This window comes from Taudactylus pleione, unplaced genomic scaffold, assembly GCF_031769625.1.
Source record: "Taudactylus pleione unplaced genomic scaffold, aTauple2 ptg000188l, whole genome shotgun sequence".
Lineage (NCBI taxonomy): Eukaryota > Metazoa > Chordata > Amphibia > Anura > Myobatrachidae > Taudactylus > Taudactylus pleione.
Window position 1 is genome coordinate 4,743,880 of NW_028284590.1, and position 26,211 is coordinate 4,770,090.

At 48.3% G+C, this 26,211-nt stretch overlaps 1 protein-coding gene across 1 annotated transcript in view; it reads left to right on the top strand.

Annotated features, from left to right (window-relative positions):
- The window catches only part of COL6A1 (collagen type VI alpha 1 chain), a 55,489-nt gene extending 43,196 nt beyond the window's left edge, over nt 1–12,293 (top strand). Inside the window, exon 35 of the mRNA XM_088476385.1 lies at nt 10,093–12,293. Coding sequence (XP_088332511.1) covers nt 10,093–10,703 — 611 coding nt within the window. The 3' untranslated portion in view covers nt 10,704–12,293. The remainder of the gene's footprint in view (nt 1–10,092) is intronic.
- The last annotated feature ends 13,918 nt before the right edge of the window (nt 12,294–26,211 follow it).

The following is a 26,211-nucleotide window of genomic DNA, read 5'->3' on the forward strand; positions in this document are numbered from 1 at the left end:
AGAGCTGCCCTTGTCCATCCGGTGCCGCCATCTTCCATAGTGAAGTGGGCGGCTGATGGCGTGATTTGCGCTGAATTGCAACATTGTAGCCACAATTACGCAAATTTCTACTTCAGGGTCCATAGGGTATCCACAGGATACCTTGGGTATAGGTGTGACGTCAGTCGCAGGGCACCAAAGAGTTAAGCTTTCAGCCTCCCAGGATGCACTAGGTCCCCCTCCTATACCCCGCCCCCGGGCCAAGGCACCTCAGTTTAGTTTGGTGCCCGGCCGGAGTCGGGTGCACCTGTTGGAGTGGGGGCTAGAAGAGCCCCTGAAGCTTTTTCTTCATGCAGCTGTGGCTGCACATCTGGATGAACAGCATGGACAGTCAGTCCTGACGTCCATGCTGTCTTCCCTACACCCCGCCGGTACCAGAACGCCGGTACTGATCCGGGGATGCTGGTGGGCGTCTGGGGTCACAGCTAGCGGTGACCCCAGATGTTCCGGACCATGGCCGGATTCAAGGGGGACAGAGGTAAGCAGCGGGGTCCCGCGGTGGGTCCCCGCTGATCACATGGTCCTAAGTCCCCAGGCAGGGGGCTCCCTGGGGACTGGCTGCAGCGTGGAGCCAGGCGACCAACCTGCGCTTCCACTACCCCCTGGGACAGCGGACCGCAGCAGAGCGGTAGCGCTGCGGCGTCCCAGGGGTTAAATGCATGCCAGGGGAGCGCGCCTTCCCTGTCTCACAGCCGGCGCCTCCCCCGCTGCACACAGCCCTCTCTGCACTGTGCTGACTGGTCCTGTGTCAGCGCTCCTCCCCCAGGCCAGCTTCTCTCTGCTCCTCGGCGGCCATCTTCTCTGCAACGCATGGTGAACGCTGCTGGAAGTCTGGAAGGAAGCATCGTGGTCTGGGTCCCCCCGCATACCTCTCCTCCGCTGTGGCTCAGGTCTGTGTATGCAGCGCTGTGTCCTACCAGGCCCTGTGTCTGTGTAGTTGAGTGATCAGCGCTGTTAGTGCAGGAATTGTTATTTCTCTGCATTGTATGTGACTGTGCTAGCGCTGCCTGTAACTTTTCTTCTCTAAACTGTCAGCTTTATTACTGTCCCTGTTCTTTCTGCTAAAGCCCTTGCGGTGCGGTGCTGCAGGGTGGTCTCTCGCCTATTTAATACTTAATTGGTGAGAGAGGTCACATACGTGGTGCCATCATGTCTGAAAGTGATTTTCCCCTCCGGCTACAGTGTACCACGTGCAAAGTACCGTTAGCGGAGGGGGAGGGTAGCGCGGAGGGCCTTTGCCGGCAGTGTTTGTCCATGGCGCGGCCTATTACGGTTACAGCACCGGTACAGGAGGCGCCCTGGGCTTGTTTCGCTCAGGCGTTAACAGCTTTAGTGGGCCAGTTAGCTCCGCAGCCCGCGTTTACTCCGATGGGTTTGTCCCAGCAGTCTGTGGTGTCGTCACCCATGCAGGGGTTCCCACGACAATTGGTGGTACCCCACAGTCTCCCTATTTCCCCGCTCCCGGGTTCTCAGGAGCCAGCGTGGGTTAACTCCCTGACGAGTTCTGTACAGCACTTGTCGGATGTGTTGCAAGGGGAGTCTGTGATGCGGCCTCATAAAAGGCCGGTGGCGTCTCTGTCCGCTCCTTAGGAGGATGACGAAGGGACGTCTGATGATGGGGAGATTCTGGATCCTTACGATCAGGAACCTTTCCATACTAAGGACGCTGATGCTAAGTCCAAAGTATATATTCCTGGACTTATTCGGGCGGTCCGCACAGCCTTGGTGATTGAGGACGAAGTTCCCCCAGCGGCTAAATCTAAGTATGCCTTTTTGAAAGATGTGAAGGGCGATGCCACAGTCTTTCCTCTTTCGGGTCAGTTGGTGGACCATTTAGAGGAGGCGTGGAAACAACCTGGCAAAAGATACCAGCCGCAGAGACGCCTGGCGGTGGCTTATCCGTTCGCGGATAATTATTTTGCTAAGTGTGAATCCCCTCCACAGGTGGATTCTCACGTGACCCGTCTGGTCCGTAGTGCCACATTGCCGATGCCATCCATGTCCTCCCTTAAGGATGCTACGGACCGCAAGGTAGAAATCTGCCTGAAGTCCGCTTATTCCCTTGCAGGGGGGGCAGCACGGCCGGCTATGGCCATTTGCTGGGTTGCCAGAGCGATGGAGCGCTGGGCGGATTCATTAGAGGCTTCTTTTGAATCCGACTGTCCGGCCGAACAGGCGGAGTTGATTGGCAATCTCCGTGATTCGGCCACCTACATCAACGAGGCGGCTCTAGACATTAGTACTCTGGTGTCTAGAATTTCTTCAGCAGCGGTAGCTGCTCGTCGCACCTTGTGGCTGCGATCCTGGAAGGCGGACGCAGATCCAAGAAAGGTCTGGAAGCGTTGCCGTTTACCGGAGAAGTTCTCTTCGGTCCGGATCTGGATAAGATTGTGGCCACGCTGGCGGCAGCCAAATCTGCTTGTCTCCCGTCGGCCGCTGCTCCTTCTGGTTCTGGACCATCGTCCTTTCGGTCATCTAGGGCCCAGGGCAGGCCCAAACCACAGTCGTTTCCTCGACAAGCTGGCCCTAAGAAATCGGTCAAGCCCCGGAAACAGGCATGGAGTACCAGACGTCCGGCCCCCAAGCCAGATGACAAGCCTGCGGCCTGACGGTCCGGGTCTCCCCTTGGGGGATCCCAGGGTGGGAGGCCGCCTGCTGCAGTTCTCCCGGTGTTGGTCGTTCACTACGACAGACACTTGGGTTCTGGAGGTGGTCTCTCACGGGTACGCCCTCTCCTTCCGGCACAGACCCCCGGCTCGATTCTTCACCACGGGTCTACCATCAGACCGGAACAAGGCTACGGAGCTGCGGAAGGTATTGCACACTATGCTCCAGGCTGGAGTTATAGTGCCTGTTCCATTCTCCCAGAGGGGCCAGGGTTTCTATTCAAATCTATTTTTGGTACAGAAACCCAATGGGTCATATCGTCCGATTCTCAACCTCAAAGCACTCAACAAGTCTTTGCGGGTCCCGAAGTTTCGGATGGAGACCCTACGGTCCATCATTCTGGCGCTGGAACCTGGGGACTACATGGTGTCATTGAACTTACAGGACGCTATGGCGGTCATGGCGGCTTCTCTGCGGCTGCAAGGAGTCCGCATGTTGCCGTACTTGGACGACCTGTTATTGGTGGCAGGATCTCCAGAGCTCCTGTTACACCACTTGGACCTGACCATTGCACTGCTGCAATGGCACGGCTGGCTAATCAACTGGCAGAAGTCCACTCTAATCCCGTCTCGGAGGATTCTGCATCTTGGAGCCTTATTGGACTCGGGACAGCAAAGGATCTTCGTGACGGAGGACAAGATCTCTGCTTTACAGTCAAGGGTGCGCAGTTGTCTGCACAGCCGCCGGGTGTCCTTACACTCGGCGATGAGGTTACTGGGCTCCATGGTGTCGGTGTTCGACATGGTGGAATACGCCCAGTTTCACTCCAGACCTCTGCAGCACCTGATCCTGTCCAAGTGGAACGGGCTGCCTCAGTCTCTGAAGTTCCAGACGATTGTGCTCACCCCGGAGGTTCGCCTGTCCCTTGCGTGGTGGTTAAAGACGACCCACCTCAACAAGGGACGTCCGTTCTGGGTTCCAAATTGGGTCCTGTTGACAATGGACGCCAGTCTTCGGGGCTGGGGAGCAGTTTCGGGTCCACACTTGTTCCAGGGCAGGTGGACACCGACAGAAGCGGAGCTTCCAATAAATATCTTGGAACTCCGTGCGGTCTTCAATGCTCTCCTGCAGGCACAGCGGTTTCTCCAGGGTCACCCGGTGCAGGTCCAGTCGGACAATGCTACCACCGTGGCCTACATAAACAGGCAAGGAGGAACTCGCAGTCGGGCGGCTCTCGTAGAGGTCTCTCGGATCCTGGTTTGGGCGGAGCGCAATCTTCCGGCCATATCAGCGGTCTTCATTCCGGGAGTGCTAAATTGGGAGGCGGACTTTCTAAGTCGCCAGGACGTTCATCCAGGGGAATGGTCCCTGCACCCGGACGTTTTTCAACTACTGGTGGACAGGTGGGGTCTTCCAGAAATCTACCTCATGGCGTCCCGGCACAACAACAAGTTGCCGGTGTACGGGTCTCGCACAAGAGATGAAGGGGCGTCTCTGGTGGATGCTCTGTCCGTCCGGTGGACGTTCAGGTTCGCATACCTGTTCCCTCCGGTCTCCCTTCTTCCACGGGTAATCCGGAAATTCAAACAGGAAGGAGGGACGCTCCTGTTGATAGCTCCCGCGTGGCCCAGACGGCACTGGTTCTCAGACCTTCAGGGTCTGTCCGTGGACAGTCCTCTGCGGTTGCCGCTACGACCGGACCTTCTGTCTCAGGGTCCTTGTCTTCACCCGGACCTGACTCGGCTGTCTTTGGCGGCGTGGCTGTTGAGACGGCCATGCTGAGGTCCTGGGGGTTTTCCAGCTCTGTGGTGCGTACCATGTTACGAGCTCGGAAACAGTCTTCCGCGAGGATATACCATCGCGTGTGGCATACGTTCTTCCAGTGGTGTCGACCGAGAGGTTATGCACCGCGGGAGTTTCGTCTGTCTCGGATTCTCGCCTTCCTGCAAGCGGGACTAGATCATGGGCTTCGCCTTGCTTCTTTGAAGGTACAGGTTTCGGCCCTATCTGTCTGGTTTCACCGTAGGATTGCTACAATCCCGGATGTGCGCACCTTTATGCAAGGTGTTCTCCGTATTCAGCCGCCCTTTGTTCCACCTGTGGCGCCTTGGGATTTGGCTGTGGTCCTGAGGGCTCTCCAAGGACCGCCGTTTGAACCACTGGGCTCAGTGGATATTAAATGGCTAACAGCTAAGACTGTTTTCCTTCTGGCCGTTGCTTCAGCCAGACGTGTTTCTGAGTTAGGGGCTCTTTCTTGTAGACCCCCTTTCTTGGTTTTTCATGGGAACAGGGCAGTGCTCCGCACTCGGCCCGAGTTTCTTCCCAAAGTTGTTTCCCAGTTTCATGTTAACGAGGAAATAGTTGTTCCGGCCTTTAACTCACCGGGTCTTTCCGTGGGTGAGGCCTCTTTGGATGTTGTGCGGGCCTTAAGGACTTATGTTGACCGCACTTCTTTGTTTAGGAAGTCGGACGCTTTGTTGTCCTCTATGGCTTCTGTAAAAAGGGTTGGCCTGCTTCAAAGCAAACTTTGGCAGCCTGGATCCGTATGGCTATTTCTGAAGCTTATCTTCATGAAGGCCTACCGGTCCCTCCTTCTCTGAAGGCTCATTCCACTAGGTCTGTGGGTCCTTCGTGGGCAGCTCGACGTGGTGCCTCGGCAGTTCAGATCTGCAAGGCTGCTACGTGGTCTTCTGTCCATACCTTCGTGAGGTATTACAGGTTTGACACCTTCGCCTCTCAGGATGCTTCCTTCGGGCGGCGGATTCTCCTTTCTGCACAGGAGCGTCCCCACCCTTAAAGGATACTGCTTTGGGACATCCCCAAGGTATCCTGTGGATACCCTATGGACCCTGAAGTAGAAAATATGAGATATGGTAAGAACTTACCCTTGTTATCTCTATTTCTACGAAGTCCATAGGGTTCCACAGGACTCCCGCCCTGTCGCACCTGTGCTGCAGATGGGCTTTGCTCTGGTCACCGGTTTTCCGTCTCCCTCTGGTGAGAATGTGATTCTTGTATGTGTCCAGATCTTTGTTCTCTCTCTTCCTTCTCCTCCTCCGGCCTATGGCTTGGTAACTAACTGAGGTGCCTTGGCCCGGGGGCGGGGTATAGGAGGGGGACCTAGTGCATCCTGGGAGGCTGAAAGCTTAACTCTTTGGTGCCCTGCGACTGACGTCACACCTATACCCAAGGTATCCTGTGGAACCCTATGGACTTCGTAGAAATAGAGATAACAAGGGTAAGTTCTTACCATATCTCATATTATTTGTCATCACGTCCCCCTATGCCACACCAGGCCCCCAGCTATGCCAACCTGGCTCCCCCTCCCGGTGGGGGCAGCCAGATAGTCTTCAGGTATGGTCTACTAGCGTTGTCTAGTAGGGGAGTCGATAAAGCACCTGTGAAAGAACCTTGGTGTGGCAGTTACATTATCCAGCCTTCTGCCTTCTACAGAAGACACATTGAGGCATTGCCCATAGACTCTAGAACCATGTCTAGATTGAACACACTGGACATTGCTGGGACATGTGTGAGTTTTTCTCACACCTGGATTTACTAAGAATCGTATTTCACTGAATCATGTATTTCGATGGTCTATGCCATCATTTTTGATCGTGTGCGATTTCAGTCCTAGTGGACTGGAATGAATAGACCTGCCTGTGAGCAGTGTGTTCTGCAGAAACACTGCACAGTCAGTGTGATCTGTGCAGACTTTTGTGTGTTGTACAGTAGGTGGAAGAAACTGTTAAAAATTAAGAAAAAAAGGTAGTGGGGTCCCCCCCCCCCAAAAAAAAAGCATAACTAGCCCTGGACCTCTGAGCTCGGCATGGGATTCCCCCTATTTTTCTAGAACCAGTCTGGGTAGTAACAATGCCATAGCAGGAGGACACACTGAATAGGGTATTCACCAATACCAAACTGGTCAGTCCAGGGCTGACAATCCTCAGAAAGTGGAGACCCCATTTTATTTTAAAAGACCCTGGATGCCTACTGGAGAAGAGGACTGACCAGTGCCATGAAGTAGGGGTATAGTGCGAGTGAGTGAACGAGTGAATGTGTAATAAAGAGTTAAAAAATGTATCCGTATACTGGGCCTGATTCAGAGCCGGACGCTCTGACCAGAGCGCTCGCTCTGAATCAGGGCCCTCCTACCTAAAATTGGAGCGGCCTCCTGGCTTATGCGAGCGGGCAAAAAGATGGTCGCGATGGTCAAGACCATCGCGACATCAGGCATGCGCACTAGGGCACCATCAACCCACTTGCGAGCGCTCAGCGCTCGCGAGCGGGTCTGAATCAGGCCCACTCTGTTTTTGTTAAATATCTTCACAGTGGGGGTACAGGTGCCAGCAGCCTGCTGGCACTTGTGGTTCTACAGGTGCTGCAGGGTAGGCTTCTGAGACCTGTAGTCTCACTGTAAAGAACAATTTTATTCCTATATTTTACAGATTACCCCTGCACCCACTGCCAGCAGTGCTGATTGATCCTCAGGAGAGGGGTCCCCATTTTATTTTTGGGGTCCCCACTTTCCGAGGACTGACCAGTTTCTGGGCTGACCAGTTTGGGGTTGGTGAATGCTTTGGCAGGGGGACCCCATGCTGTGTGTCCCCCTGCTATGGCTTAGGTTCAGCCCGCTGCTGGTTATAGGAAAATAGGGGGAACACCACACCGGTTTTTCCCATTTTCCCTTTACCAGAACAGGCTCAGAGGTTCCGGGCTGGTTAGGCTTTTGGGGGGTGAGAGCCAAGCCACGCTGTGTTTTTTTCACATTTTTAAAACTTTATCACACCTATAACACAGAAGCACTGCCCAGATGACACTGATCTACTGTATGCAGCGCTTTTGCAGAACACGCAGGGGCGTATCTACCTATTGGCCAGGATGGCACTCACCAGGGGCGCCGACCTAGAGGGGGGCGCCATCCGGCAGTGCCACCCGCGGCAAAGGGGTCGAAATTCTTCCAATGAAAATAGGCCCGCTGCCCCCTCAGAAACCGCTGGTGACAGGAGTATTTTTTTCCTCAAAACAGCCTGTCCGAGCGAGGTCCCACCCATTAAACCCTGCCGGGTCACCACCACACCTACCGGAGGAGCAGGGGGCAGTCAGAGAAACCTGGGCATAACCTGGGAAAAAGACTGGCGCAGTGAAAGGCTTCACAAGGCCTTCATGCGCCGCATAGGGTCTCAGTGTCTCCTCCGGGTGACATCACCTACAGGGTCAGGTATGCTGCCGGCCGCCTGCCTGTAGATTCAGTGAGAAGCTAGAGCTGAGTTCTGTGAATGCGGCCTGGGAGGGACTCCTCCTACTCATCGAGACCTCACTACTGGCATCGCACTGCCTTTATGGGGGCAGACTGGGTGACTAATTTTATATAGTCCAGCTAAAAATATTTTATATATACATATATATATATATTATATATACATACACACACAGTGTGGTACATAAGGGTGGCTGGTTTTTTGAGACAGAAGGGGTAGCTGGAGAAATGGGATGCAGTCAGGAAGCCAACAGTCGAGATTCCGACCGCGGGGTACTAATGACAGGCACCCCTGGGGGGAGGTTAGGGTTAGGCACTTAGGGTGAGGTCCGGGTTCTCGCGTCAGGATAATACATACCGATTCCGGAGAAACAGAAGGAGGATGGCTGGGGAGACAGGGGGATGGCTGAGGAGACAGATGGAGGTGCTGGCTGATGAAACATGGGGGCTGGCTGGAGAGACAGAAGGGATACTTGCTGGGGAGACATAAGTACTTAGTGTATAGTGTAATTTTTCAGAAACTATGGGGGGCGCCAGTCCATTACGTTGCCAGGGGCGCCCGGACCCCTAGATACACCCCTGCACGCAGCTCACAGGGAGGTCTATTGAATTCTTCTATTTTGCTACATGTTCTACCGTGTTTTTATAAACACAATTCTTAGTAAATCCGTGAGTTTTATACCTGTCTATGGAAAGTACTTACGTGTTTGGCCATGTGTTTCTGTTTGGATTGTTTTTTTACACCAGTGTTTTGCTTTAGTAAACCTCCAATCACGATTCTTAGTAAATATATCCCTGACTGACATTTTATTGAATGTACTTTATAAATGATAGTTAAATTCTGATTGGTTGCTGTGGGTAACACTTCTTCTTGTTCCTTTTAGAAGATTTACTGTTGTGCGCCATTAGCATGAGGATATAAATTAGCTATGTGATAATGTAGTGTGCATCATTAGAATGGGGATATAAATTAGCTATGTGATAATGTATTGTGCATCAATAGCATGGGGATATAAATGAGTTATGTGATAATGTATTGGGCACCTTCTGCATGGGTATATAAACAGTGGCGTCCCTCCCTGTGGTGACACCCGATGCGGGGAGAGATGCCATGCACGCGGCACAGCCGCGCGATGCCGAAAAGGGTGCGTGGCCTCGTGAAGTGAAGGGGCATGGCCTTGGAAAGGGGCGTGACCTCGCGGCCCGTACCCAGTCCCGGCTATGCGGCTCGTGGTTAAACTCGTCAGTGGGGTGCTGGGGGCTGTCGGAGGTGCGGGCACGGGCAATGCCGGCTCCCTCACTGTGACAGGAGCCGAGTGCTGCACTTAATGCTACACATGCAACACTCGGCTCCTGTCACTAAGAGGGAGCCTGCACCTTGGTGTCACCTCTCGACGGGTGACACTCGAGTGCGGCTCGCACCCCCCTTGTGACGCCACTGTATATAAATTATCTATGTTATATAACGTATTGAGCACTTTCTGCATGTGTATATAAACGAGCTATGTGATAATGTATTGAGCACTTTCTGAATGAGTATATAAATTATATGGGTTGGGTATGATATCTCGGCTTTTGGGATGCCGCTGTTCAGAATACCGTCAGCGACATCCCGACACCCATACAAACCCATGGTAAGTATTTTCCCTACCCTAACCCTCCCTCCCTGGTGCCTAAACCTAACCCCCCCTTCCTAGTGCCTAAACCTAACCTCCCCCTCTTCTCACACCCTAAACCTAAGACCCCCTCCCCGTTGCCTAAACCTAACCTCCCCCCCTAGTGCCAAATCTTAACCTCCCCTACCCCACACCCTAATCCGAACCCTCCCCCTAATGCCTAAACCTAACCCCGCTACCTAACGCTAAGCTCCCCCTACACCCCGATACTTACCCTTCGGGATGTGGACAGTCAGGATACTGGTGCCGGGATCCCGACCTGACGGGATTTCGGCGCCGGTATTTAGATATGTGATAATGTATTGGGCACCTTCTGCATGGCTATATAAATGAGCTATGTGATAATGTATTGGACATGTAAAGCATAAGTATATTTAGTAGTTAGTTATGAACTATAGTCATCAGCAATATCTTCAGCAAAAATAAAGAACATAGCAAATTTTTGTATTGTGTAGTGTTAGTAGTGAGAGCTGTATGTACAATGATTTCAGCTTCTTTTCTCTCCTCGCACAGTCAAATTTGAGGCCCCCGCTGACATCACCATTCTCGTGGACAGTTCAGCCAGCGTTGGCAGCCGAAACTTCCTAACAAGCAAAAACTTTGTGCAGAGAGTGGTAAAACGTTTCTTGGAGGCCGAGAGTCCCGATATTGACTCTGTGCGTGTCTCTATAGTGCAGTACAGTGGCGCTACTCAGGTAGAAATGGAACCACAGTTCTGGTCCAATTACACTGAGGTGGTAAGTGTGATAGATAAGATGAAATTCCTGAATGGTGCCACCGATGTAGGAGCAGCACTGACTGCTGTGACTGAACTCTTCCGAGAAGTCTCTAGCGCTGGAGCAAGCAAGAAGCTTCTGCTTTTCTCTGATGGGAACACGCAGGCGCAGGAAAAACTATTAGAGGCAGCGCGAGCTGCTCGAGATGCCGGGATTGAGATCTTCGTCTTGGCCGTAGGAAACCGACCCCATGAGGATAATTTACGAGTACTGCTCACAGGTGCTCCTGCGGATCCCAAAGCCTCCTTCAATGACAGGAACCTGTTCCGTGTAGCTGACTACCCTTCTCTCCTTCGTGGTGTCCTGTACAAAACCGTGAGCCGCCGAGTTTCTCTTAAAACCCAGTAGATTAATAGCTCGTCTCTTCCCGACACGTTAGGCTGGAGTCGTAACCTCAGCCACATGCACTGTGATCCAAGATAATAATGATTTTAATTCTATCCTGTCCATCAAAGGCCCTCATACTGTACCTTCCTCTGAACCCTGAGATGAATTGGGCAGGCATTCCTCCTTCATTTTAGTGAAACGGTAAAAGTGTTCACAATGTTTTGACTGCATTGTATTCACCTTTCTGGGGTAAATTGCCCTTTTCTTTGTGTCCCCTTAGTATGAGAGAAAAAAGCCGGCACTATTTTGGCATCACAATTTTCTCAGGGTTCCAGGATGCTCAGAGATATTAGTCCCTCGGCACAGTATTCGCTATGACATGTTTAATATTTCAATTTAGACACTGATTTCTTAAAAAAAAAAAAAAGGTATGAGAGAGGGGTAATGGCTTTAGTGGGGGTATATATATGTCTTTACATGTATCTGTAATGTACATTCCCATATACACACAGGAACCCAGATTACACAAGAGGTTGACCCTACAAAAAAAAAGTCACACTTACTTAAATTTACAGAACCTTGCCTGGGCTTGCCTGTATATTCTGTGTCCTAGAAATTAAGTTTTTTTTTTTTTATAAGGATTTATTGTATAAATGAAATCTGTAAACAGTAGATGCTCAAAACACAAAATGTTTTGGTCAAAAGACAAAAGTGGCTGCCCAATAAATCACCCATTAATGAGACTAGGGGGGTATATTTACTAACGTGCGGGTTTTTAGAAGTGGAGTTGTCGCCCATAGCAACCCATCAGATTCTACTTATCATTTATCTAGCAGCTTCTAGAAGATAATAACTAGAATCTGATTGGTTGCTCTGGGCAACAACTTCAATTCTAAAGATCCGCATTTTAGTACATACAGTATACCCCTAGGATTACTTATATACAGTACCAGTCTTATCAGCAATCATTCCATCTGTAGAGAACATGCCATGCACATCTGGTGGTGATCCTGGTGATTTATACATAAACGATATACAGGTTTTACTCAACACATGGAAAAAAAAAAACATACCTGTGAGCTGGACCGAACGCTGTACAAAAAAACCGTTATTGTCCGCCATGTAAATGTCATATTTCAGATATATAATCCAAGAGTTTTTTTAACATATTTTTTTATCCATTTAATTTTTTTTTTCTCAATAATGACCAAAACAAAATAAACAGGGACCATCATTTTTATTTTGTACATTAAGTGAAATTACATGATGAACCACTTTGCTTCCGGTGCGGTTTACTCACGTTGTACGCCTCTGCACTTCCGCTGAACATAGGATCGCTGGCAGACTTCAGATTTTGGTACAATCAATCCGGAAGTGCAGAGGTTAATATATATTTTTTTCTCTTATTGGTGCTATATTCAGGAAAAATAAGAGCATGTGGGGTCTAGACCACCTCTGTCTCTGTGTACAGAAATATGTTGTATTGCTTGGCTCACTCTGTGCTGGGTTGGTGGGGTGACTGTAACACCTCTGGCACCGAGTGCTTAACAGACCCCCTATTTGTTTCAACCTCTACTCATTTGGTCTCTGAATAAAAGGGTTTTGCCTCTACTGAGTCTGAGTTGTTAATTGCTAAAACAGATGTATTATTGGGTTATTTCATTGTAATTGCTGTATTTGATTTATAAACTATCGGCTGATACACACTACACTCACTCTAACTTGCTTAATTCTAAGAAATAACGACACTATACAGCTATGTGACGGGCAGAGCCGTAACTAAACTTTTTGGTGTCCTGTGCCAGAAAGAGCATTGGCGCCCCCCTCATTTTTCAAAGGGACATAATGCACCCAAAAAAGGGCCATGGCTTCATGGGGAAGGGCCAGGGAAGAGATAGGAGAGGCCAGGAGATGCTGGGGATGAAATAAGAGGAAGCTACAAGCAAGAATGATAATAAACAGAAATTTGACAGGCCCAAACAGCGCCCCCCTGACCTGTGGTGCCCTATGAGATGGAACCGGCCGCACTACCCTAGCTACGGCCCTGGTGACGGGGAACGGGTCAGCTTTTTATTTATTGTTAAGTACATAAAATTTTGTCTGGTGGCAGTGTGAAGAACGGCGCTAGTAATAGCAAAACGAATAACAATCAGAAAAGAAAACTAGCCCGAAAGGCCCCCGACTGACGAGGATGAGGCAAGCCGCCAACACATCCTCGTCTCCGACTTGCAAGGTAAAGACCAACTGCCTAAGTGGTCTATTTACGAAGCCTTAGATGGAGATAACGTGAACAGTGATAAGGTACAGCCAATCAGCTCCTAACTGTAATTTTTCAAACACATCCTGTGACATGGCTGTTAGGAACTGATGGGTTCGTACCTTATCTCCGTTCACTTTATCGCCAACTAAGGCTTAGTAAATAGACCCCTGAACCTTGCGTGGAAAATAATCTTGCCTATACGGGATGAAGCCTTCTGCCGTCATCCGCCCCAGTTTGAAATGCTATCCTACTTCAGACAAGAAGGAAAGGGCCCACCTGGACCGATGGGGACCCTGACCCATGGGATCAGTACGCCTATCCCTCTGCCCAGAATGAGAAGCACCCCCAAAACTCCAAGTACCCCAAATACAATCCGGCTGTTGCAACAGCCGCCATCCCAAAGAGCCGACAAACACGCTAACAAAGCTAATAGGGCGGGAGGGTGGGCAAAGGTCACAACAAAAGAGACTGCCCTTAACACCTAGAGAATAAACCTATTGGCCAAAGACCCCATCAATCATCTCACTGCAACCTAACTAACATTTAAATCATATGCTGAGTCTGGTGCAAACTAGCCTAAAGATTTATGTCTCTCCAGTCATATAAAATGATCTCCTTGCTCTATTTTGCTAACTATTCTTGTGTACTAACTACACAATAGGGCTAATGGTAGCTGCATTTATGGCTGGACTCAGAGTCCCTGAGTGCTCATAGGCTACATACACTCCTGCCCTGCTCCTTATCACCCTGCAGTATTTGGGAACCGCATCAAAATGTTGTACAACACGTGATGAAAGACAGCAACCGCTGCGGGAACCTTTTACTGCATACCAGCAGGAAACACATTACACAGTCAACATATCCTCTTGCCTATATATAAGTATATCTCCCTCCCCCTCGGATCTGCATCCACTGACTACAGTATACCCACCTCCTACATAAGAAAGATCAGTTAAACATACTGAGCTTGATTAAGAGTGGACGCAGGGCGAGATTCGCGCTGCCGTACATTATGCCAATTATCGAAAATCACGAAGGACAGCTCTCCCGGTAAGAGCTGTCCTTTGCGATGGAAGTACTTCCGAGTTAAATAGCCAGAAGTCCGCCTGGTGCACGCGCAGATGTACGCCATCTAAAGATTACTGTAATGCCATCTAAAGATTATCCACCGGGTCCAAGCCTCGGAATGTATCGCATCCTGGTGCTTGGTACATATGAGACCCTTAGTACATCCCGCCAGCAGTCTTTTGCTTCAGCCATGACATCTTTATGCTAATGCCATGGCCGATGGTCTTCCTACTGTGTGATACACAGCTATGGAGCTAATCAGTCGCTGTGCGTATTAAGATGTACCATCTGTCGCACCATCAAACATTGCACTGGCCCTATGTGAGGGGCAGATTATTTGTCTGAACATGTGCATCTGTGTCAGTGCCACTTGTCTTTAGATGCAGTCGCTGGCTGTGGCACGCCCACGTTTGGCTAGCTTTCAAATTCGTTCTGCATCTCCCAACAGAAATTATCGAGACGCATGCGCTGTGCGCCGCGGTCGCACCTCTAAATCAGGCCCATTGGGTAATAATGTAACATATATTATCAAGGTACCACATATTAGCTACAAGTCCACTCTTTGAGGTGGTCTCTGGATTCCCCCTGGATACTGACTATGGAACCCAGAGGCATAAGGTACTTCTGATGGGGTTTTTCATCGCAGTTGTAAGATTGTGCTCTACTCAGAACAGCAGGAGCTTCCCTAGGTGTATCCAGATCATCAAGTGTCTAAGTTGAAGCCACACCCTGCACCTGACGTGGTTCTGTGCTTGAATTGTGACCTCCTTTACTTGGGTGTCTAGGATCTGATCTATATTGGGTTGCCATGTGCTCTCCCCTCAATCTTCTGTACACATTAGAGGACCCGGCCATGTACTCTCCCCTCGATCTTCTGTATACATTATAGGTCCAGATTGCCATTTATCAACTCTATATTCATGCACCAACACTACTTGGCCTACTTTAAAACTTCAGGTTGGTTTCATGTAATTGAATTGTTAGGCATGCACCTTCTACAAAACTTCAAGTTTCAATAAGTACCAATGGGACCTTAGTTTTCTATTGAGGAACATCAAAGCAGGGGATTGGCCATTAGTTGCATGTTCTGCATTGAGATACAAATATGAAGCAAACTATTTTATGCTTTAGAGATACTGTATATTGTATGTCCGTGATCCATAGCTTTAAGGGCTCTTTTGAACAATTGTATGAATCTCGCAGCCAACCATTAGTGGCTGGGTGGTGTGGAGTGTAAGTGAAGTGTTTAAAACCATTCATCCTTATGAATTTCTAGAATTTTCCAAGACGAATTGTTGCCTTTTATCTCTTCCAAGCCGTAGGGTTAACTCATCTCTGAAGAGTAGCAGATTTAATTTTTGGAAACTCAGGCCACTTGGAATTGTCATCCACTATAAAGTAACCAGAGCCGCCTAGAGGGGACAGGTGGGAACATAGTACCTGAGCTTAGGCCTCTCTGGGTGTCCAGGAGTGCAGCTTTTACAGGGGACTGGTGGAGTATTTTAAGTACTTTAACAACCACTTCTTTACTGTCAAGTCATCCATTTTTGACAGTACAGTTCTTTCATGGTCTCACTACAAGTATTAATGAGGCTATTGAATACTGGTAGTTGTTCAAGCAGGTTGGCGTGAAACATATTAGAGGATCTGGTAGTCAAAGGGGAGAGTGTGATCGGTGTTGCAGTGAAGTTTCGAACCTCTGTACTCTATCTTGTATGTGTAAGGTTCAATGAACTCTGACCTCCATTGGTTTATTGACGATTAATACCTTAAACATCCTTACTACACTTAACACTTAGTTTATTTTATAAATAAAAAGACGGAAACAAATACAGCTTGGCTAAAAGGTCATAGCTTTTATTTATCAATTAAATAATTCACCTAACCGAGGTGGCCAGGAGACCCTGCATACTCAGTTCTAGCTTTCAAGCTGGAGACATACATGGGGAATGACTGAAACGCTCCCCCTAAAGACGCACTTACGTTGCGAAGGTCTCGCCTCCCTCCTGGGCTTAGTCCGAGCGCTTCCGTACAAAAGCGCTCGGGTCCCCTCGTACGAAAAGGACCAACTTGCTATAATACATCGAGTTCCGGCGCCCTCACAACGCTCTCTTGCGCCACAATAAAGCCACTGAGATGCAGCGTTCTTCCACCATGCTGCACAATCAGGAACAAAAAGTTAGCACAACAAAACACCAGCAGCAAAGCTTTGGGCGGGAGGGTGGGCTCCAAAATTGACAAAGAGGGTGATCACATGCACAACCACTTCTTACAGTATATACATAATCCTCAAACACTCCAACAATTCACTCCATTGGTCAGATAACCAACCACCTGACCAATAACTCAGCAAATCTACCTAGTAACAAGGCTGTCAAGACAGCCTAATCAGCAGAAAACCCAGGATTCTTATTTATTCTCATGCCTATACGGCCTTCGTCTGCTATTGCATTCTGTCTGTTGTCATTTCAAGGACTCCCTTATTGGGTTAGAAGATCATCAACACTAGGGGTTGATAGTCAGTCGCTATGGTGAATTTTTCTCCTTAGAGTTATTATCCCCTCGCGGTCAATCTGTGCATAATTCCGTTCTGCCACATACATTGAAGTGAATGCAATTGGCCTTTTGCTACCATCCCTCTTGGTATGACAAAGGATCTCCCCTTTTCCGTAGAATGAGGAGTTGCCCTCCGATTGAATACTGGAGGTAATGATGCGTTTATGTTGGTAATTACTTTGTCTGAAGTGATCAACTTCTTGGTTTCTTGAAAAGCTTTTTCACAGATATATGACCACTGGCAGTGTTCACACATGTGCATACACGCATAGGCATGAATTTAATGGATGCAACCTAGTCGACAAACTAGTTAAAACAAAGGGGCATATCCAATTAGCCTCTGGGTTTCACCTGCGGCTAATTGGATATGCACCTTAGTGATAATAATTCTCCAGACCTAGGATGGGTATTAACAGGGACACTGACTCGGGTAATGGAGCTTTTAAATCTGCCTCAGTTTTTGCCTTCCGACTTGTGTAGACCCTGTTGATCAGGTGACCACAATAAATAAATTGAATTTCCATTTACAATGTTTGCTCTGAGTTCTTTCTTGCATATTCTAAAAGCACCTTTTCAAGTGTATTTAAGTGATCTACATAATCTGTACCAGTTACTATCATATTGTCAAGATTCTACTGGGTTCCTAGTATCCTTTGTAGCACTTGAACTACTGTTCTTTGTGAAATGGCTGGAGCTGGTGCAAATCCTAAAAGAAAGACGGTGGTACTGGAATAAGGCCTTGTGAAATATTCAATATTCATTTGAAAGTAAGCTTTTGCCAGATCAAGTTTTGCAAAGCTGCTCCCCCCTTGCCATAGGACCCCTCAATCTTTGGTAACGGGTACTGTTCTAGGTAGAGAGCAGGGGCTGATAATTGTTTTAAAATCTCTGCAACAAGAATGCTTCCTGTCTTTCCTTATAATTAGTACTGGGACTATAGAAGTGGCTCATTCTCCCCATTTATGTATTATAGTGCGTGATTTTACAATGGTGAGTGCTAAGTTTTGTGTTTTTATTCATTGTACAGGTGAATGATACCAGCTTCCACTCATTTCAGTATTTGCTCCTCAGTCCTAAGGTGGAAGGCATGGCTTGTAGCAATGTTTATATAGCATGTTTCCGGGATACAGTCAAAATGCAGACGGCTGGGAGGCCGTCTGTCTAAATCCAGGCTACAATCATATACTAGAGTAGTTTAATTGCTAGAACGCAAGAAAACAGGACGGGGAGTAAGATGCGGTAGACCGTTAGGGCGAAAGTGTCAGTTACAGTTGGGCTTTGCTGACAAGCAGCTGGGGACCTTGTCTGTATTTAGGGGCACCGAGAGGGGGGGGGAAAGCGGGTACGGATTACCCGGGCCCAGGCTTCCTGAGGGGCCCGGCGGGGGCCCGGGTCCGGCGCTGCCCCCCCCCCCTCCTTCACAGCAGCCCAGCACATAGCGGCGCTGCAAAGGTTTTTATTTTCATTTTTTCGGGAAGGGGGAGTGGGCACGCCTCCCGCGATTAGGCCACGCCCCCTGTTACCCGGGCCCGCAACGGCTCTTGGCGGGCCTGTCTGTATTGGTATTATCCTACCTGCCTCTGTACCAGGGAAGCCAATGAGATGAGAAGTTAGGCACGGTACTGGCCATTGGAGCCAGACAGTCGAGTTTGAAGCCATAAAAGAACAAGAGGGGATGTCGGAAATGGTCAATGAACCATCAGCAATGATTTCCTGTACTATGCCGAACGGCTAGGTTTATCGTAGGGAAAAAATATGGTGTGGACGCAACTACTGTAAATATTGTGAGTAGTAGTCAAAAATGACTAAAGATAGTGTGAGATCTTTTCCCATTGTTGGTACTTTTGACAAATATATGGCAAAATGTAGGTGATAAAGAAAGTCAAATAAGTTTGTGTAAGTAGCAGTTTAAGCACAATGAATGTTTGGAAATATGGCAACGTGAAAGTGAGGAGTGGGGTATTAAATCGCAACCAATAGTGAAGAGAGAAGAAGGATGTTGGTGCATGTTCTGAGTGCGCCAATGCCCCCATATAATAATGTAGGAAAGAAACCGCCAAAATGTAAAAATTATATTGTTTTATCTGATAAAGTGTATGAGGAGGTTCCAAAGGAACCGGAACATAAACCCTCCTTAGTAGCAGCATTGTGCCAGGTGTTATAATTGTACATTGCTCAGCAAGAGGAGGTGTGAGCTGACCGGCCAATCTGTCTGCCACTACTGAACCATGAGGTGAAGTGGTAACCCCTATTGGTAATATAGGATTACATCCAATGCGTACCATCCCTGTTCCTAGCGGTAAACTGGTTAGGGATGGGGTAGTCCGGTAATAATGTCTGAATTGTGGTCAATTATGATTATCAGAAAGATCTGGGAGGTGGAAGTAACAAGGTGATAAATGAATACAGAAAGCTACATAAACTGACTAGAATATATCGGGTAACATTTGCTATTGTACCATTATTGCGGTCATTATACCCTTTTTTAACTGTCACAATTTATAATTACAAGAGACATTTATACACATAACTTAGGGGTTTATAATTCGCAATTTTAATAAGTCCTAACAAAAGATATGTTTTAATATTTAATATCATATACTGCTTAGAGGTGTGTCCCAATATACTGTAGAATACTTTTGTCTCATCCTTCTATAACTCGCAGTCAATTATATCACATTTTCAAGATCCTAGGAAAGATCTGTCCGAAACTCAGAAATGTACTATAGATTTGCAATATGCACCATTATTCATGGTTGGAGGGTCAGAGTCAGCAACAGAAATCTTGGGGGCTGGCACACTCATGTTTTTGGGGCCCCCATCCCTCCTTGTTGGTACAGGCTTGTCAGTCATTGGCTTATCCCCCGTGTCTCTCAGCCTCATCCTCCCCTGTGTCTTTCAGCATCTTTTCCCCCTCCCCCATGTTTCTCAGCTCTATTATCCTGTGTCTCTCCAGCACCCCCCGTGTCCCCCCAGCTCCATGTCTTCAACTTCATTCACTCGTGTCACTGCATCTCCTGCTCCCCCCAAACCCCCCATGTCTCTCCATCTTCAGTCCAGTCCACACTTAACTCCTGCTGCCTGCTGCCTGCTGCTTCTCTCCCCGGATGACTCTTTTGCTATCCAGCAGCAAAATATATTGATGGCAGGGACAGGGCCGCAACTAGGGGTGGGGGGAGTCTAGGGGCTCACCGGGAGTGTGGCGAACGGTGAGAGGTCAACTCTCAGGCTGTGTGGTCTGTGCATTTGCGATGGAGATTATAAACACTCCAGCATCAACGCAACATCGGTCGCACCACCGACATTTGTGGTCTAATCTAGCTACTCTCCTCTATTCCAACTAAGCATGGCCTATGAAGTATTGTATTTGCGATTGGGAATGCATCAGTGTTCCCAGACACGCCCATGAAACTCCCATAACACGCCCATGAAATGGTCCCTCTTTACTATCACTTTAGGTCACCTCCCAGTCTCCACCATGAAATGTCCAGGGATCGCAAACCCCTTTTCAAGGGTTAGCGATATCGTACGCAATTTCAAACGGCATAGAACACTTGGGTTGTTGCGTGCACAGTAAGGGATCATTGGAATTTTTGTGCATATGCAGTAACAAAATATCGCTCAACTGTGTAAATATCGGCACTGCGCTCAGCTCTGAATCAGACCCGGAATACGCTAAAAGGTGCATCTGCTGATTCATCCTTACTGTTCTTGGTTGACACTTGGGGTCAATTTACTAAAGTGAGAGTTTTTAGAATGGAGATGTTGCCCATAGCAACCAGTCAGATTTTACCTAACATTTAACTAGCACCTTCTAGAAGCTAATAGCTACAATCTGATTGGTTAGTATGGGCAACATCTCCATTTCTAACTCTCACTTTAGTAAAATATACCCCTTGCTGTCCAGATTTCATTAATGGACTATGCGAAGTACAGGGGGGATGTAGTTTGGAAGCCGACGGTCTAAATCCGACTGCCGGCTTCCAGACGTTCTAATCCCGGCGTGGTACTAATGACAGGCGCCGGAAGACCGATGCCCGGCATCCCGATCAAAGTGATGCTGGGCGCCGGGAGCGGACAGCTGCGGGGGGGGGGGAGGGTTAGGTTTAGGGCTCCCGGGGAGACTTAGGGTTAGGCACCCCCCCTGGGAGGTTAGGCTAGGGGAAGGGAGGGTTAGGGTTAGGCAGATCCGGGGGGGGCAGGGTTAGGTACCCCCCCGGGGGACTTAGGTTTAGGCGGCGGGGAAGGGGGGGTTAGGTTTAGGCACTCAGAGGGGGGATTAGGGTTAGGCACTTGGGAGGGAGGTTAGGGTTAGGCACCTCTAAGGGTGGGTTAGGGTTAGGGGGGGGGGATTAGGTTAGTGATACTTACCTTAGGGACGATCAGGATTTGGTAACACCTACTACACCCCTTCAGGGAGATTCACACTGGGATAGATCCACCATGCAAGTTACAAAGTCCAACCCAGAAACAGATTTTGGACTTTTTTTTTAATTTAATTTATATAGCGCTTTTCTCCTAAAGGACTCAAAGTGCTTTACATTTACAGTACAAAATACAAAATAAGTTTAAACAAGGGACATTAGTGAAATGCTTGGGTGAATAGGGGAGTCTTGAGACTATTTTTGAAGGATTCTAGAGTGGAGGCCTCTCGAACTGTGCGGGGAAGTGAGTTCCAAAAGGTTGGAGCCACAAAACTAAAAACTCGACCCCCAGACGAATTCCGTGAGATTCTAGGTACTGTTAACAGTCCTTCGTCAACGGACCGCAGTAATTGAGTGGGACAGTAAGGAATCAGAAGCTGCTTCAGGTACCCTGGGCCATGGTCATGAAGGGCTTTGTAAGTTAGTAATCCAATCTTGAAAACAATTCGCCATCTGACAGGCAGCCAGTGAAGGGAGTAGAGAATGGGTGTTATGTGGCTGGAACGTGGTTGGTTGGTTAATAGCCTGGCAGTTGCGTTTTGTACCATCTGCAAGTGGTGCAATTCTTTTGCTGGGAGACTGAGGTAGAGGCCGTTGCAGTAGTCTAGGCGTGATGATATAAATGCATGTATGACTTTACGCAGATCTTCTGAGGGAATTAAGTGCTTGATTCTGGCTATGTTCCTCAGATGAAAGAATGAGGATATGATTGTGGCTGATACCTGATGTTTAAGTGTCAGATGCCACTATCCAGGACAACACCAAGATTCCGCACATGTTTAGTGTTTTGTAATTCTGATCCCCCAAGCGTAAGTCCTGTTGGTTGGCTATGCTGTAGCCCTGTCCTGTGACCTATCATAAGAACCTCTGTTTTATCAGGGTTCAGTCGCAGCAATCTGGCACTCATCCACTCCTGAAGCTCAGATAGGCAGCCATTTAGGGTTGTTATTGGGTCCTTTGAACCTGGAGAAAAGGACAGGTACAGTTGTGTATCATCTGCATAGCAGTGGTAAACCAGGCCATGACGTCTGATTATTTCACCCAATGGTAGCATGTATACCAAAAAAATAGACTCTGGGCCTGATTCAGACCCACTCGCGAGCGGCTGTCCGCTCGCAAGTGGGTTGATGTTCTGCACTGAGCATGCGCACGACGGAGGGAGCTCCGTCGTGCGCATGCGCAAGACGCGACGAGCGAAGGAAAGTCCTTCGCTCGTTGTGTCTGATCAAAGGGGGCGTGCTGTCGATGTTGATTGACAGCACGCCCCCTTTGGTGGGCGTGCCGGGGGCGTGCCTCCCTGACGGGGGCGTTCCCATGGGAACGCCTCCCGTCAGAAGCCGGCCCACTGACATCACTAGTGATGTCAGTGGGAGTGATTTTGGCTCTGATAGAGCCAAAATCACTCCGGAGCTTACGGTTGAAAACCTCAACCGCAGGCTCCGGCTCGCAGTTTCGATGGTCGCGATGGTCACGACCATCGCGGCCACCCAAATGCTCGCTCCTATAGCCTGTGGGTGGTGACCCACAGCTATACGAGCGTCCAGGAGGACGCTCCATTTTTATGGAGGGCGGCCCTCATTCAGAGCGTGCGCTCTGCTCTGAATGAGGGCCTCTGTTTTTTTGTTATAAAAAAAGGAAATCACTAACATTTTCTACATGCACAAAACACAATGAGATTTTCCTGAGAAAACAGTTATGGGGCCTATCCATTAGCAGATAAATTGAATGATAGAACGATATATCATTCAATCGTTCAATTTATCTGCTATGGATAGGCCCTGAACGATGACAGATACGCAGTCCCGCGGCCGATAAATTTAATCTTTCATCTCTCCAGCATGTTGGTCGATTATCGCATATCGCTGCCAGATATTAGAAATATCTGGCAGTTTATATGCAGTAAACGACGAACAACGAAAGATATTAGCAGCAGTTACAGAGCGCTGCAGAGAAAAAAATCCATTCCCTGAATGATGTCATGCGATATCGTTCATCGTTCGTCTTTTGCCAAAATCTGTCATGTACATGACAGATATCTCAGCACAGCCACCGCAATTTTCAATAGATATCTTCTGTCTTTTATCTTTCAGAAAAGCATCTGCTAATGGATAGGCCCCTTGACTCTGTTACTATAGAATGCATTCCTCCTGGTACTATTCAAGTTGCTTATATACAGTATATACAGTTTAATTTCCTATGAACTGAAACAAAATGTATCAAACTTGAATATTGAGATCTAATCTACTGGCTTGTATACTGTAGTAGACATAAGATTAAAGATATAAATAAGCATAATCCCGTAGGCTCCGCCATAAAAATACTGTATATCACAAAGACAAGTGCAAAGGTTATAATCACACTTACATATTCCTTTAAAGGTCTAACCATTAAATTCTACCTCCCAACATTGTAAATATCTAAATTGTTCAATATATACTGTATCATGGATATAAAGTGTGAGCAAGACTGCTCATTACATAACACACATATATACATGGTGTGTACCTCTGTAGGTGGTGCCAATCTCAGGCTGAGTGATGTAATCTCCCCCTCCAAGGGTTAGAGGAGCATGTGGTTGGCTCCTCCAATCAGAGCTCAGCTCCCTGGTCCTCTGACCTGGAGTTGAGTCTCATGGGATTGAGGGCCTGATTCAGCAAGGAACGCACAGGAGAGAACGCACGGACTTGGCCGATGTTTTGCTCTGTACATGCGTATGCATCGCAGTGCGCGAACCGGCCAGTGCGATGGAGTATGCGTACGCAGAAAGTCCGCAGCCCCAGGAACAAGTGATTGACAGGAAGTGCCGTTTTTGGGTGATGACGGGGGAGTGGTTGGACAAATGCAGGCGTGCCCGTGTGTTTGAACGGCGTTTCAGGGGCGTGCATCATTAAGCCCTTGCGGCGACAGACATAGCCTGAGGTCTAGTTGCACACAGGAAGCGGCACAAATCCTGAGTGAGATCAGGTCAACCACTATTATGCTAATGTGTTCGATGGTTATCGATGTTTCCACTGTCTTGCCAGGTATTAGAGGACACACGTTAAGGGAAGTGGGTGGTATTATGTGGTGCTAGGTGTCTGCTTATTCTGCGTGCGTATGCATTCATTAGCATATTCTCGCAGTGGACGGGTGCGTGCGTCTTTATCCATGCGTTCCTTGCTGAATCAGGCCCTCAGTCAGCCGAGTATCAGCGCTGTAAGGTCTTCCTCTGTGGATTCCGTAAGTGTAAATAGCCCCCAGCAGCACTATCATTGTACAGCTGCACTGCTTCCTACATCTAGAATTGGAGTACATAAGTAAAAAATTATTTGTGGTTTATACTGGGAGCGGATGATAGGTGAGCCCCCTAGAACCCACTGAGCCCTAGACTGCTGCCTCAATCGCCTAGTGGTTACATATGGCACTGCATGGGGAATGGGGACATATTGTCCAACTTCCTGCTAGTATGAATAAATTTACTGTTCAGACTATGGGAGAGTCCCTCAAATCATTGGGACGTATGCACACAGGGCCTGATTCAGAGCCACTCGTAAGCGGCCGCTCGTTCGCTCTGAGCGATGTTCGCACAACTGCGTATGCGTATGGTTCGCAATGCGCATGCACAAACCAGTCATTGCGGTTGGAAATCGTGCGCTCGTAAAACAACGAGGGGCTGCTAATTTGATTGACAGAATGTACCGTTTGTGGGTGGTAACAGGGGAAGGTGCTTGAAAAACGGGGGAGTGGAGATCCGAACGCAGGCGTGCCTAACGGTCAAAATGGCGTTTAATGGGAGTGCATAATTAGTAAAGGAGCATCATCGACCACGTCACTTGGTTGTCTTTTAGCCTGAACGGCTCGCAGTGATAGCGGGAAGTAAATCCTACCACATGCACTGCGAGCAGTTCAGATGCCTTTCGATGTTCCCAATTAATCTAATAAATAACGGAGATGACGTGTGATGCGAACGGCAAAGGGGCGTCTTTACAAAATAGCGAGCGCATTTTTCGTACGTTCGCTCAGACATAGAGGTGTCAACAAACCACAAAGAGCGAGCGCTCAATTTAAATATCCAGCTCCTTTTTAAGAACGAGCGTCCGCAAATAGCATCCGGGTCTGAATCAGGCCCACAGTCCCATTCATGATTTGAATGTTGGGGCATTTTAGGTCACATCCGCAAATCACAATGCCCCTCTAATATTAACCCTTGCAGTGCTGCAGCAGAGCACTTCTGTGCCCTATGACCGTCCCACCCACAACTCCCCAAAGTACATGTGACATCACAGAAGATGAGACCAGGAGTAAAAAGCTAGGTGCTGGGCACATCTCAGGAATGTTGGGTCTATTTCTCCACAAGCCAGAGGAGGCTACCACCAGGGCAGTAGTGGTGAAAACCCTAAGGCCATGTGTCCTAGTTGGTAGCACTGGTCGCACACTACTCGTTACAGCCCTAAGCCCATATTAAGGTCAGTGTGACTGTCCAAGAAAATATAGGACTGTTTTCATACATGACCATAACAGATACAATTTAATGTTTTGTGTTCTATTTTTAGTGGCTTTCATGTCATATTAAACTACATTAACAATGTTCTGTCTTTGTATTCTTAATGGATTTATGTGCAAGGTAGCTCAGTCATTATAAAAGTTACATAATTAAAAAAATTACCCAGACTTTAGAGTCTTATAAATAATAATTGAACATTGATTGTATTCTTATACCTGGTATTTTATGTTTCCAAATACTCAAGCTTCTAAATCAGTGGTTCTTTACCTTAAACCTCAAGTAAGGTCCCCGCAGGTCATGTTTTAAGTGTTTCTGTCTGTGGAAAGTACTTGAGGACTGGAGTTGAGAACCCCTGATCTAAATCACAGAGCCCTACAGTATGGGGACAAGGAGTAGTGGTGCGTACACACGGTACAATCAGTCAGCGATAGCGATATTGCCGACTGATCATCCTGCACCTTGCCGGAGTGCTGGATGATCAAAAATCGATCATCCAGCATACCACCAACCCACCAACGATGGCCAACGACTCACGATCTAAATCACAGAGCCCTACAGTATGTGAATAGATTGCTTAGCAGGCAAGGAGTAATGGTGCGTACACACGGAATGATCAGTCAGAAATAACGATATCACTGACTGATCGTCCTGCACCTTCCCGGAGTGCTGGATGATCGAAAATCGATCATCCAGCATACCACCAACTCACCAACAACGGGCAACGACCCGCGATCAACG